A 15823-nucleotide genomic window follows, 5' to 3' on the forward strand; every position below is an offset into this window, starting at 1 on the left:
GTAATCCTCCTTACTTCAGGCCTCATGTACGTCTTGGCCACAACTGAAACCGTGTCTGTTCTGAGCTTAAATTAAATCAATCACTGAAGATATGCCAAGAGTTCTTTTATTTGTAAAGTTTGTGCATGCAGTTCCTACACAGCTTTAAATACCTAAGATCAGATTAACATTAAAATAAACCAAAATAAACATAAAGTCAGTGGTCAGTGAGAGTGTATAACTGTAATAAACTTTGTATTTCTGCATTTTTTTTGCATTACTTTGCCTTAAATTTGCATACATTTTGAGCTGGCTGTTCAGACAGTCACACTTCCACACATTAAAAGATAAACACACAGTTTTGCACATCTTGGCTGGATTTTCTCAGTCAGATTTATGAGGTAGAGTCACCTAAAATGGCTTTCAGTTAACAGCTGTGTTGAACTTGTAAATTAGAGTTAATTAATTGAATTTCTTGTCTCTTAATGTGTTTGAGAGCATCAGTTGTAAAGTTGTGAAGAGGTAGAGTTTCAGATATACAGTGAATAGCTTTATCTAAGTAATGTTCTAATCCATATTATGACAAAAACTCCTCAACTAGGTAAAGAAAAAAGGTCAATCAAGAACTTTGAAAGTATCCTTAAGTGCAGTCACAAAGACCATCAAAGACATTATGAAGAAACTGGCTCTCATCAGGTCAGCCCCAGGAAAGGAAGACCAAGAGTTACCTCTGCTGCACAGGATAAATTTAACAGAGTTGCCAGCCTGGGAAACCACAGGTTAACAGCAGATAAGGAAACAAAAGCCAACTAAATACATCACAGAGTATTCTGGTTTGTTTAACACATTTAAGTTACTACATGATTCCTTATGTGTTCCTTCATTTACAAAGTTAAAAAAAAAATGAAAGAAAATATAAACGAGAAGAGGTGTGTCAAAACCTTTTTGTGCACAGAAAAAAAATATGAAATAGACTTAAGAAAAAAATAAGACAGTAAAAATAAATAAAGAAATAAACTTTGAATAAAATAAAATAGAGCAGGGGGATTCACATCATTATTTTTTTTTATTGTTGCATGTAAGACTTTTATACAAGTTGAAAGTTGAAATTTCTGTTTATGTTTTTTTAAATTTAGCAACAATGAAAAATCTAATACTTCAGAGAGATATTGTCTGTCTGTTCGCAGTATGAAGTGACGCATCTAAGTGTGAACGAGTAGACAGTAGTAGGGTTAAAGCATTAATTTCTGATTATTATTAAATTAATATTTTAAATTCCACCACAGTGGCGTGACGTCAGCGCCCGTCTTGGAAGAGCCACATCCGTCTTCACCGGAAGCTGGGCCGGAGTGTGGCTTTGGAAATGGCTGCTCACATTAGCAGCAGTAGCTGAAGCTGGGACTGAAGGGGAAACGTGCTGCTGGGGGCTTTAACTGTATACACTTGGGGACGGCAGCTGCTGTAAACGCTCAGGGAGGACTGGAGCTGTTAAATATCCGCCGCTTATCGATTAATTTGATGAATTAAAGCCATAATTCCGGGCAGGAGTGCTGGGGAGCTAACAGGCTAACAGCATCCGCGGCTGTGAGACTCTGGTTGTTTGTAATGTTAATTTTTTCGATTGTTTAGTTGTTTAGAGAGGTTACCGGATGACTGCGAGGCGGTGGAGCTGTATTAAGGCTGTAAGGGAACGCTAGCCTCGCTGCTCGGTTTATTTAGCTAGTTAAGCTAAGCTACGCGTTCATTTATCATTTGTTTGTTTGTGGCTCCTTCACTCTAAACCCCGCTAGTTGAGTTAACGTTAACTAGTTAAGCTAGCTTCGAGTTAAATAGTCCCTCCGCGGCCCCGATGCCCGAGCGCGGCCCCAGGATGAACGGCTTTTCCCTCGGCGAGCTGTGCTGGCTCTTCTGCTGCCCGCCGTGCCCGAGCCGCATCGCGGCCAAGCTCGCCTTTCTCCCCCCCGAGCCCACCTACACGATGCGCACGGCCAACGACGGCTCGTGCAGCCTGCACCTGACCGAGCGCGCGGACTGGCAGTACACGCAGCGCGAGCTGGACGCCGTGGAGGTGTTCAGCACGCGCACCAGCCGCGGGAACCGCATGGGCTGCATGTTCGTGCGCTGCGCCCCGGGCAGCCGGTACACGGTGCTGTTCTCGCACGGGAACGCGGTGGATCTGGGCCAGATGTGCAGCTTCTACATCGGCCTGGGCTCGCGCATCAACTGCAACGTCTTCTCCTACGACTACTCGGGCTACGGGGTCAGCACCGGCAAACCCAGCGAGAAGAACCTGTACGCGGACATCGAGGCGGCCTGGCAGGTGCTCAGGACCAAGTGAGTAACGGGAGGGGTGCTGAGGGGAGTAACGATACGATATGAAACTTTTCGATACGGTTTGGAAGGTTTGCAATTTCAACACACATCGTCTCATTTTCATGCAGGAACCGTTGGATATCAGACTGTTTTATTAGTTATTTGTTAATAGGCCAATAACGTCAAGCATTTACTTAAGGCAGGTGCTTAGGAGCAAGTGAGTGATGGGAGGGATGCTGAGGTGGGTAAGGATACAATATGAAGCCACGATTTGATACGGTTTGGAAGGTTTGCAATTTCAACACACATCGTCTCATTTTCATGCAGAAACATTTAGATGTCAGTTTTATTAGATGTTTTTCAAGCATTTACTTAAGGCAGGTGCTTAGGAGCAAGCGAGTGATGGGAGGGGATGCTGATGAATATGAAGTTACGATTTGATACGGTTTGGAAAGTTTGTAACTCCTAACACAGTTTCTCATTGTCATGAAGAAATTATTAGATATTGGACTGTTTTATTAGATATTTGTTAATAGGCCAATAATGTAAAATATTTACGCAAAGGGAAAGTGAAGGAACATTATGATAAGAAGCAGTGATTTGATATGCTCGAATTTGATATGATCAGATTCGCAATTCCAAACACATCGTCTCATTGTCCTGCAGAAATCATTAGTTATCAGACATTGTATTAGATATTTGTTAATGGGTCAATGGGTCAAAAACTTAAAGCATTTATTTAAAGGGAAGTGGAGAAACAGTATGTTAAGAAGCCATGATTTGATACGGTTTGGGAGGTTTGTAATTCCAAACATATCGTCTCATTGTCAGGCAGAAGTCATGAGTTATCAATCTGTTTTATATAACATAAAGCATTTACTTAAAGGAAAGTGGAGAAACAGAACGATATGAAGCCAGGGTTTGATGCGGTCTGTTTCGATATGGCAGGTTTGCGATTCCAAACACATCATCTTATTTTCATAAAGAAACCATAAGATATCATGCTGTTTTATTAGATATTTGTTAATGGACCAGGAACCTCAAGCATTTACTTAAGGCAGGTGCTTAACTGCAAAACCCCCAAACTCAAAAACGCTCTAGAATGACCTGAACTGAACCTGTAACAAGGCTGTAGCACTGAGCGAGTCAAGAATGCACAGTCCTTTTTCAGGGAGCTCCAGCAGAGTTCCGTCTAGAGTTTGGACGAGAACTGCAGCCGATGTGTGACCGAGCAGCTTTAACGCAGATCCACACACAGCACTGCTTGACTCAACTGCTTAACCCGTGTTTTTTGCCTGAAATTCAGCCAATAAAATACTTAGCCGATCTGTTATTTTGATATTCTAAAGATTTTTTTTTTTAGCAAAATAGATCACATCAGAAATGCAATTAAAATCAGATTTGTACAAATGTGTTTCAGTCAGAAGGACTGCAGTGCCAAAAGTTATTTATTAACACCAGCCTTGTTACCACAGAAACCAGTTTAGATACTTTTGTGATATCTGGACACACAAATTAGATCTGATCACTTCTAAATAAGTCATCTCAAAATGTCTATGAGAAATCAATTAAAGTTGCATTCAGTCTGAACAGCCTTAGTAACATCCTTTAATTGCCTGTGAAATGCGCTAGAACACAGTTGTAAATTTTAAAGAATCAGAACTGGATCAGGCTCCAAAATGGCTAATAGAGCAATACTGTGCTACAGTGACAGCCAGTTTGTCTTTTGTTCTTTGAATGAACTGTCATGGCAGTAACCCTGTTCTATTTACAGATGCTATGATTTTCCCTCTCTGAGTACTAAACTGCCACAGTAACATTAAAATGCATGTTGAATTTGTTTTGCAGGAATGAGAATTTGCAGAGCGCTTGAACAGAGGTATTTGCGTTCATGCCTTTGTGAAGTACTGAATTTTACAGACTCTGAGGCACACCGTATTATAAGGCACATTATCAATGAACGTCTATTTTTTAGTCTTTTTTAATAGATAAGGAACACCAGATTATAAGGCACGTTTTAAGTGACAATGTCATCATGTTACAATGTTTCCCTTCTAATATGGAAGCTGGGGGAAGCACCTAAATAAACAAAAAAAAGTTATTTTAAAGTCAAATGAGCGCTGGATGTTATTCTACACAGATTTCTATTCTGAAAATGTTCTGCTTATTTGGGTGAGTAAAGCACTTCTGTTTATCTACAGTAAGCTTAGATTACCAATTGTTTAAACAAAAGTGCATTTGGCAGCAGGGCTAGCTGCGGTTAACAGTGCTTGGCACTAGTAAATGCCTCTCGACAGCACTACACTGAGGAACCCTGAGTGTTCCAATAAACCAGGGAGTGATCATCTAGCAGTTAGTCCCACATAACTTCATTTAACATGGAAAAACACGCAGGCTACAGACTTATATACTCACCTCTGAACGACGAAAGAGCTAGTGCTGCGGTTAGCTGCTAATGCTTAGGCTGCTCCAGCCTTGGTGCTGGAGACACTTTACTGAAACTCCTGTATAACGCTGTACTTCAGCAGAGTAGTTTTAATGCTTCTGCAGAGTCGTTTTAATGCTTCTTACAACCTGACTGGTAGAATTTTTATATATAAGGCGCTCTGTTGATTTTTGGGAAAATTAAAGATTTTTAAGTGCGCCTTATAGTGTGAAAAATACAGTATGTTTTTCAGGCCTAATTGTGCTTATTGTGATCTAATTTCAACCGCAACTGATGTTCAGTCTGTAAAGTTAACTCTGGCTGGTTATTCTTCTGGTCTTTGAAACAGGACAGAAAGTTAAACAATAAGGACAGATAAGCTCTTAAGGGGGAAAAAAAAGTCTAGACTGGTTTAAATACTGGGTAATAGAATGCTCCGCAAGGACTGCAAGTATGTAAGATTATTTCTACTGAATACAACTCAGCTGCTTCAGCAGACACTTTATTAGAATCTGTGCTGTATTGTGTTCAAGTGGTGGCATCTCCATCTCCAGAACGTTCCCTCAGCATACAGGAAGAGTCTGCAGGCTGCACTTTTACGCAGAACTCATGAAATATTCATAGTACGAGATGCCTCAACCTTTCTGCTTCTCTAATTGCACTAAATGTCACTCAGTGGGGGCATCACTCTAATACTTAAGTGTGACTAATATTTCCTGGTATTGTTCACAGTTTGCTTTGCCTCACCGTTTGAAACGGTGCACATTTTTAGGAGCTAATTAGTTTGTTTTCATTGATGGATTTTGTGTGTGTTGATCACAGAGTACTAATTAGTGGGCTTCCATTTTAGAGATACTGAGTTTAAAACTGGGGTGTGATGAAACTTTTATAATTGGGTCTTTTTTAACATCAGGATGGATCCTCAGATATTAAGGAAACATGCAGAGTTAAAGCCCTGACAGCTCTTGTCAGCAGAGCTTCAGCCAATATTTTCTTATTTGAACTTTGTGGTATGTTACGGTAATCTGTGTGGATTGTGGCCTCTAAATCTAGTCCCATTTCCACACCCCAAGTTGCCAGCATGCAAACAGTGTGCTGCAGCCTTAAAAAGGGCAAGCTGGCTAGTTTTCTGCTGAACAGGTAATCACTAAGCGTCAATAAGGTTGCTAACCATAGCTAGGTAGTTTACCGCCACCACTAGTGTAGTAGAGATGAGCATTTTGGAGTGAGTCCGTAACCCTTCTCCTGGTGTGTTTCTCTGCCCTGTACTTTGTGTTTAGTCAGAAATTAATATTTGGAATTGACATTCACACACTCACTCGTATTTAGTACTGATTTGTTCCTTTTAAAGCAATTTGTTTTGTACAAATTAATTTGACCAATTTGGCCCTAATTTCACTTCTTTCTCACAGCGTGATGTTGTCTTGGTTTTATTAAGTGCTGTAAACATGGTGTTGCTACTGCTAAGATCGGATGTAGATTATTTAACTTTATTTATATTGAAACATGAATTAAATCTCATAACTCATACACTTTTACCCCCCCCCCCCCCTTATTATTTGTTTGCTTCAAATTCTTCTTCCCTTTTTCCCTCCCTTTCTAACTGCAGAGGCACTAAGTATGTAGTATTATAATAACATTTAAGAAGTGTACACTAGCCAGTAATTTCCTTTGCTATGTTTCGACTGAGGTGTGATGTGAGCTATAAGTGCTCCAGTGGTCTAAGTCGCTGTCACTATGATCAGAGGATCATGAGCTTAAATCCTGGATTTTGCCAAGAGCGCACAATTGGCTTTGCTCTCTTAGGAGTGAGTTAATGGCATTTCCTTCTCACATCACTCCTAGTGTAAGGTCAGTGATATGGGGATTTATTTGAATGGGAATTGGGTAGAAATAGGGGTAAAAATAGAAGTAAAAAATATTTTTTAGTTTTTTGTTTTTTTTTCTCCCCATTTTGGTTGCCAAATATTTGGTGCATTCTTGGTTACACCCTTAGGATACAAAAGTTTTAAATACCAGTCAGTCATTTTAAATTCCCTTAACTTTTACACTGTTTTATATTTAAGTGTGTGGGCCTGTTAAGTTCAATTATATTTAAATGTATTTTTGTCATTTGTTGTCATTGTCAAACTTTACACACACACAGAACAGTAAAATTTTGCAGTACTGTACTACTGCATCTCAAATACCATTAGAATACCATTGAAAATGCATATATTATATAGATATATTACACACATAATGATCTATTTTAAGCATTTATTTATTTTATTGTTAATTATGGTTTACAGCCAATGAAAACAGAAAATTTGAATATTTATATAATTCTGGCAGTGTGCCAAGTCCTGCTGGAAAATAAAATCTGCATCTCCATAAAAGTTGTCAGTAGCAGAGGGAAGCATGAAGTGCTGTAAGATTTTGTGGGAAAACACTGCACTGACATGGGCTTAATAATAATACACAGTGGATCAACACCAGCAGATGACATGTCTCTCCAAACCATCACTGATCATCAGTACATTTTACATTTCATTTGTAAATCAAGGGAGCAGAGTCTGGAGGAGGAATGAAGAGACACACAGTCCAAACTGCTCGAGGTCTAGTGTGAAGTTTCCACAATTAGATGCACCTGTATTTGGTGCATTTGTAGTTACACCCTTAGTATATTTAGATTTTAAATACTTCTCAGTAAGTTTAATATTTACTGTGTAGACCTGTTAAGTTCAGTTATATATAAATATATTTGTTGTCATTAAACTTTACACTCGCTCACACTGTACAGTAAAATTCTGCAATACTCTATATCGTCGCTCTCCTATGAAAAACACTTATCTCCATTTTTGTCGATTTTTAGTTTACTACATAATTTGAACAGACAAACTGTCCCTTACACTGTGCCATGAATGGACCAATAGAAACTTCAAAATGACCTGAAATAAATTCTTCCATTGAAAGTTTACAAGGTTTTTTCTCTCTCCTGTAAAGTTGCTGTTTTGGAGATAAGTGTTTTTCATTGGACAGTGACTATATGCAGGTTCAGAGTGCAGGATCAGCCATGCTCAAAAGCCCAGCTGTGGCAGCTACGAAAATATAGGTATTGAACCCACAACCCTGTGAACAATAATCCACAGCTCTAAACACTGAGCCTCCACCATAATCTGTTTAATAATATTTGGCCTGATTGTTATTGTGGAAGAGTAGTAGTATGCTAAAAGACATCTTTACCCTGTTTTTCCCCACAGGAGCAAGTGAGGGTTATAAAGCCCCCAGCACTACTTTTGATTTCAGAAGAAGTGCTAGAGGAGCTGTGATCCTTTTTTTTTTTTGTGCGTATAGCATAGTTATGTTGAAAACAAAGGCTAAAAACCTTTGAATCACATTAGAATAAATTGGATTTGATTTTGCATTTAGCTCAAATTACACTTTCATGCTAATCTGTTTTTAAGTGTTACCATATCAGCACCTGCCACCTTTGCAGTACTATTTCACTTTCTCTGAAAATGTGCCAGGTTCACTTTCGCAGGTGTGTTCTTTTGCCAAGAAGTGTGAACCAAAGAGTTTGGTTCCTAGTGGATTTGGGACAGCGAGTTTTTTTTAGTTATTACTTATTAACCTCAGAAGCCCTGCAAGGTCACAGGTTTCATTTAAATAAGTACGAGAAGTTTATAATTAATCATAGACAGATTTCGACTTATGCTTTAGACCTATGAGACTTAACGGGAGAAAAAGAGACTTGAATTGTGTTTCTATAATTAAGATTAACCTTCAGTACTTTATGGAAAAGCTGGGCTTTGACCGTCACCTCTGTGGTTGCACCTGTTCGAATGATTTGTCGCTGGCTTGACCTGACTGAAGCTCTTATGTGGCTGAATTGGAGTCTTATAAATGAGGAGATCAGACATGGACTGCATTATGAATGCAAGTTCTCATAATACTAATCATGGCGTCAGTCCAAGGATAAAGTCCTATTTGCTAGTTTGGCAGAGGAGGGACAGTTTCCAAGTGGTGTGAAGTCCTTGCTTTGGTAATCTGCGCAGGTGCAGTAGCCATAACAAGCCAACATTTTGTTTAACATTTGTGGATTATTGATTCAAATGCTACAAACTGATCATGAGATTTTAATCAGATTTTACCAGTGATTTAAAATAGTCTGTTTCTGAAATGGTAATCCGAGTCTCGGGAGAGAAGGGAATTGTGGCTGATTTTAATACTGTAATGCCTCTAATGGCTTCAGAAAAACATTGTTTTTTTATATTAAACTTGTGTCTTACTTGTGCAATAGAGCTTTTGAAAAAGATCTGTTTTAAAAACTTCAACAGTGAGTATTTTAGGACCATTTATAGTGTTTATGGAACTATTTAAAAAGGAAGCCGTGTTAACGTTGTTCTCGTATCTTTTTAAGGTTGCTTACATTCTTTAGCTGTTTTACTGATAATAAAGTCTGATTCCTTCATATGTTGTTTAATTTTGTGGGACAAACTAAACTCAATAGTAATCACAGCCTTAATTTTAAAAAGCGTTATTGTTTTCTATTATATGAACTCCTAACAGTAGAGTAAGTCACAAACCCATATAAAAGCACAGTCAGGCAAAAAAAAAAAACAAGAACAGTGAAACCTCCAGAATCTTGAAAGATACAGTGATATACATTTTTGGCCATACCGCCCAGCATTAATGGGACATAGAAAAACTCATGAAATTTATTTTATATACAGTCTAAATAATGGACTCTTAAGAGGGGTATCTTGTTGGTGTAGTGTTTTATTTATTTATTATTTCTTTTTTTTTAAGCACAGTGTTCTGGTTCCTCTACAAGACATTAGTCTTACACATTCTAGAAACATGTAAGTTTAAAGTGTTTTAAAGGATGTTTACCTCAAAATGGTAAAGCAGGTTCAGAGTGAGCGAATGTCATTGTGAAATTTTTTTTGGCATTGGCTCACATTAAATTTAGTCCAAGATTTTCTGGAAATCATGAGCAAGCACAGTCTACTCTCTCTAAAACAGAGAACAGTGCTCTTTAAAAAGGGCTTTCTGTTGCTTACTTAACCATAACCTTGAGGGGAATGTTTTTCGAGAATAGATGGAATGGGATGTACTCGTTTAAATGGACTCCAGCCCTCCTGGATGTGAGTTGTTGATTGCATTTTGAATCACTCAAATTTACATTCCTAATGCAGTTACAGCTCGTTTTTGTTGCTGGATTTCACATTGAAGCATCCACATCCCTCCCAGATCTAGCTCCACGCTCTGCACTTGCTCTGAAAGCCTCTTCAGCACCTACGATTCACCTTTCATTTACTCTGTGTTTGTCTAGCTCTTAGAATGGGAACTTGCAGCACTTAAAGTGTAATTACAGTGCGGAGTGCTGCGGCACTTTGCCAGACTCTTCTAAGTCTTTCCCCCACTGTGAAAAGCTCTTTGCTGCTGGTTGGAGAGGCATGAATTCAGATGGCATATAAAGAGGGCCAATATGAACTTTTTTTTGGTCTGTAATTGCAAGTATTTGGCCAATAAAAATAGATCACCAATCTATGATTACCGGTAATGTTTTTTTTTTTTTCCACTGTAACTCTCATACAACACCACTACCACAGTGTTAGCATTGCTTTCACAGCATTTGCATTGTAGCCACACCAGGGTACACAGCAATGAGACACTTAAAGCACACAAGATGTTCTGAACTGTTTCCAAAAAATTAGCTTCCAAGCTGTTGATTTAAGAGATCTTGTAAAGGTGGTATATGTGTGAAAAAATATTACATAATATTTTTTCACACATATACTAGTTTTAAACCTTTTTCATTAGGATATGATTTCAACATGCCCACATGTCTGTGTTGACAAACATGACATTTATATGTATAAAAAAGTACCGACCAAAATGTCTCGGTACTACCAAGTACTGAAATGTCTAAGAGAAATTTGGTACCCATTTTTAATACATTGCATAAAATGCAGTAAATGTGGAGCGCACGGACACAAGGCGCCCTGATGTACACAAACGCTCTCACTCGCACAGTTTTTTAGATAGCACTAGTGGTGGGCGATATGGCCCTAAAATGATATCACGATATTTTCTGGTATTTTCAAAATAACGATACTCTTGGCGATATGACAAAACACTTAAAAAAAAAAAAATACATTTAAAAATACACTATACAATGCAAGAAAATAAAAATATATATTTTATTACATACAATATAATACTGCACACTCCTAAGTGAGATATTAAAAAATACAAGAATTTTATCAGATTTGTAACAGAAGACAATGATCCAGAATGTCATGATAATAATTATAATGCACTCCAAATATCTCCATATATCCAGAAATAAAGTAAAATAAATGGTAGTGGACAGATATACTCTCTAGCAGATATATAATGGGAAATGGGATGGGTGATATGGCACGATATTTTGGGATATAATATCGTTCACAATATAATTTTTTTTTTTTATGATATCGTGACTGACACGATATGGCACACCCCTAGATAGCGCTGTTCCTTGCTCTTGCGCTGTTTTTTGCCACCTCACTCTTTCCACGGTCTCACACGCTGTCACTTGCTCGCACGCTCTCGCATTGTTTCTCGCTCTCACTCTTTCTCGCTCTGTTGCGCTGATTGCTTTTTGTGTTTGCTTGGTTACAAATTAGAAAAAAGTATCGTATCGGTATCATATTTAAAGTATTGTTTTGGTATCCACTTTTTTTCCATTGTTCTATTATTTGTACAGAATTGTTTCCTTTTGAAAATAGCCACTGTTCTGATGAGTGACTAAGACCTTTTGTCTAAAACAGCAAAAGGAAGCTTAGTTTCTTGACTTCTCTTGTAGAAATCATTTCAGCTAATATATATATATATATATATATATATATATAATTTTTTTTTTATTTTTTATTTTTTTTTTTTTTTTTATTACAGTATTAACAATGACACAGTAGCAAATAATAATGACTTGCGGTCTTCAACTGCCACCATCGATCATTTTGCCATTTTATATCACAATTGTTTCCTTTATCTCTGATAAAATAAGGAAGGTACATTTTCATTTTTCTTCTGTCCACTGAAACCTGCTGCTTTCTGTTGTCATAGCAAACATAATATATCTGTCCTTTCTTTCCTCCTTCATCCAGCCCTCGTTCTGTTTGACACACCTACACTTATCGATTTCCTGATGTCTTCCTTGTTTCCTGTGATTCTTTTATTCATGGTTGATAATCGGATAGAAGAATTTAGTTTTGCAACTCTAATCATATGTGAATTAATTGATTATTAATGAATCAGGCAGTGTAATTGATTGAAGTTTTTACTTTGTTTTAGTTTTTTCTGTGTCTTAATAAGCAAACAGCTGATTAATTCAATATGAATGCAGAACATTTCTCTCTAGGCTGTTGGTTGTATCAAAATATCAAACTAATCCACTAATAATGTGAAATAATAGTTTCATTAGATATCTGTGTGCAGTATATGCTCACCTTGCTAAAAATAAGCACGACACATTCAACATGTTGCAAATTATATACTTCAAATAAAATTGCCTAACCCCCAAATTCTCTTATAATTGCATAAAAAGTACGCAATATCAGACTGCTAACAGCAACACAGTATATATTCTAAATATATTGATATATTTTAACATTTTAATCGCATCATATTGACATGTGGCATCAAATATTAATGTTTATTGAAATATAGGCATTTTAAGACTCCCAATTTGACTTATTATAGCTATTGCTTCATTATTCCACGTGGTGGCGCTATAATGAAATAATTAGGGTAAACCTGCAGTGAAGAATATTGGTTGTGAAATTCTGTGAAACTCCTGCTTATTTAGGAGTTTTTTTATCCTCTTCAGTAACACAGATGCTCTGTAGTCATATCGTATGTATATTATATATTCAATGTCTTGTGATATATCGAGTATCAAAGAATCAAAGTATCGTGACAAAATTGTTGCCATGGGCAACATGTATCTTGTGGTTTCCACCCCTAATATTGAATAGTAAGTGTGAATAGATTGTTTCTGTAGAAATTGAGTGTCATTGTAGTGCTGATTCAAGGCTGGTTCGAAGTGGTTGCTAGGTGGTTGCTAAGGTGTTGCTATGGTATCTGTGTTGGTTGCTAGGTCGCTGTTAAGGTGTTGCTGTGTGGTTGTTAAGGTGTTGCTATGCTGTCCATGTAGGTTACTAGGTGGTTGCTAAGGTGTTATTGTGGTGCCCATAGTGGTTGCTATGGTTTTGCTAACTGGTTGTTTGGTGGTTACTAAGGTATTGCTATGGTATCCGTGGTGGTTGCTATGGTGTTGCTAAGGTGTTGCTAGGGGGTGGCTAAGCAACGTATTTGTATAAATCAGATTATAATGTGTTTGCAAATGCATGTTTATCTAAATGCAGTGTTGCTCCAAATAGAACGTGACTCTACATGTGAAGTTTTTTGGGAAAATCGAAGCGTGTTCTTACTAAAGACAGTATATGATGGAAGATTAAAAAAGTGAGTGTATGTATATTTGCAGTAGCTTTAAATTACCATACATATATGCATACTGTTTCTAATGTGTATTTTTGGCTCACAGCATCCGCTGTATTAAAATCATTAAACCTTCCCAGAGCAGCTCTTTGTGCCGACCTGTGAAAGAGAGGCATTCATAATTTTGTTACTGCTGGATTTCATATTTGTCGGAGCAGCAGACTGACCTTTCTACTCGCAGATTAGTGGAGCTGCCATGTGGTCAGACAGTGATACTGAGCCTATTTGATTCATATCATGGTGCCGGCATCGTGACTGGGCACAACATTTTCTATTAAAAATTGGCTCAGTTTTTTTTCCTTTTCCTTTTTTTCCCCTCTCTGCCCACTGGGAATTGGATACCACTAAACTGAAACTAATTGCTGTGGCTAGCTGACAGCGGCGCTCATCCTATGACGGCTTCTGTCTTCAGCTCTGCTGACTTCAGAAATGGTATTTTTGTGTAAGACGTTCAGGACAGATGTTCTGGCGTCCTGCAATCAGTCATGTTTAGCAATGTTATATCAGCACGCCATTTCTATCTTAAACAGAGCGGCTGCAGGAACGCAGGGGCGAGTCGGTTCGATCTGTCTGTCGTTCTGCGTTTCTGTTTCTTTATAAACTGTTGGTTTATAGTCGTTTTTCCCTCCTCCACCTTCTAGCACTGCTAAACATTAAATAAGCAGTTAGGTATCGACCCATGCCGCAAGCGGCGAACAGGCCGAGCCTGTTAATGAGGTGTGGAAATTAAAATAGTTTTGCTCCCTTTGAAACCGGTCGAGATGAGTTCCTCGAAAATTGATTTTACTTGTGAGCGAGAGAGTGAGGGCGTGCGCTCGGAATTGATTGGCATCTCCAGGACTTGTTTACAGAGTTGCGCAACTCCGAGGCGATTGCTTTCTCTAAGCCTTTTCCCAGGTGCCGCCCCTGCGCGTGACGTGCCGAATCCGGAGCCGAGGCCGTATCCCCGCATCCTTCGGTGAGGGATTTCTCAGCGCTTATCCTCCGCCGCTGTTTTTTGAACGCTTCAGCGGAATAACCCGGAGCTTCGTGCCTGTTTATTGGCCCGTGTGTATCCATCCCTGCCAGTTAATCTCTCTCCACAGCGGTTGCCTCCCTTATCCTTGTGCGGTCTGCGGGAGAACGGCGCGAGCCGCTTTTAATCAGCCAGAGTTCGCAGGTACGATTCACTGGATGAGCCTGAGCCTACGACTTACACGCTTCACACCTCCTACACCTCCTACACCTCACTTCCCCATATGGGCTTAGCTCTGGGTTTTGGTGTGAGGGGAGGGCGTGCACCACTTCTCACAGCAGACAGGTGATCCTACTGAACCAGCCAGGAGCCGATGATGACAGGAGCACAAGTAGTAGAGCTAGATCCCACCACTTCCTTTACAAAAGTAGAGCTTGATCCAAGTTTTTTTTCCTTTTAGATCTAAAATTTAAGTGATTCTTCAAATAGTTATTTAAGCTTTGACATAGAAGAACCAAATTGATTTGATGCATAAAGAGAATATAAATAGTAGAAATGTAGAGATGTTTATTTACGTCTTCCTGCTTTTTCATGGGTGAGTCTCTGCAGACCTGCTCATTTTTATGTTAATACAGCGTTTCACTTCATTTTCCTCGGAAGTCACACCCGAGCTGACTGCATTCCAGTTAAACAATCTGATAATTGGACTCTTTTTAAAATTTTTAAAGGAAAAAAAAAAATAAACTTGACTAAAAACTGACTTTAAGGGTGGGCGATATGGCCCTAAAATAGTATCATGGTATTTTTGCGATAACGGTACACTTGGAGATATGACCCAACACTGAATTAAAAAAAAAAAAAAAAAATTCAGGAATACACTACTCTTACAAAATGAAAATTAAATTGTATTATAGCATACAATATGATATTCCACACCCCTAACTGATATATATACAGTGAGTCCAAGAAGTATTTGATCCCTTGCTGATTTCCTTTGTTTGCCCACTAATAAAGACACTATCCTTCTGCACTTTTAATGGTAGATATATTCTAACATGGAGAGACAGAATATCAAGACAAAAATCCAGAATATAATTTTAAAGAATATATTTTAATTAATTTGTATTTCAATGAGGAAAATAAGTATTTGATCCCTCTTGCCAAACACACTCAATACTTAGTGGCAAAGCCTTTGTTTGCAAGCACAGCGGTGAGACGTTTGTTGTAGTTAACCACAAGTTTAGAACACACACCAGGGGGAATTTTGGCCCACTCTTCTTTGCAGATCCTCTCTAAATCATGAAGGTTGGTGGGCTGTCGCTTGGCAACTCTGACCTTCAGCTCCCTCCATAGATTTTCGATCGGATTGAGGTCTGGCGACTGGCTGGGCCACTCCATTCTGTGGACAGGTGTTTTTCACACAAGTGATTAGTGAGAACAGGTGGCTTCAGGTCAGGTAACAAGTTGATTGGGAGTGTCTAACTGGTCTGTAAAAGCCAGAACTGCTAATGAATACTAAGGGATCAAATACTTATTTCACTCCATGAAATACAAATCAATTAATATATATTCCTTAGATTTATTTTCTGGATTTTCTTTTTAATATTCTGTCTCTCCATGTA

At 38.4% G+C, this 15823-nt stretch overlaps 1 protein-coding gene across 1 annotated transcript in view; it reads left to right on the plus strand.

Annotated features, from left to right (window-relative positions):
- The first annotated feature begins 1312 nt into the window (after positions 1 to 1312).
- The window catches only part of abhd17c (abhydrolase domain containing 17C, depalmitoylase), a 61727-nt gene continuing 47216 nt past the window's right edge, over positions 1313 to 15823 (plus strand). The window contains exon 1 of the mRNA XM_049465661.1: positions 1313 to 2313. Within this exon, the coding sequence (XP_049321618.1) occupies positions 1829 to 2313 (485 nt within the window). The 5' untranslated portion in view covers positions 1313 to 1828. The remainder of the gene's footprint in view (positions 2314 to 15823) is intronic.

The sequence above is a fragment of the Astyanax mexicanus genome, chromosome 16 (genome assembly GCF_023375975.1).
Source record: "Astyanax mexicanus isolate ESR-SI-001 chromosome 16, AstMex3_surface, whole genome shotgun sequence".
Taxonomy (NCBI): domain Eukaryota; kingdom Metazoa; phylum Chordata; class Actinopteri; order Characiformes; family Acestrorhamphidae; genus Astyanax; species Astyanax mexicanus.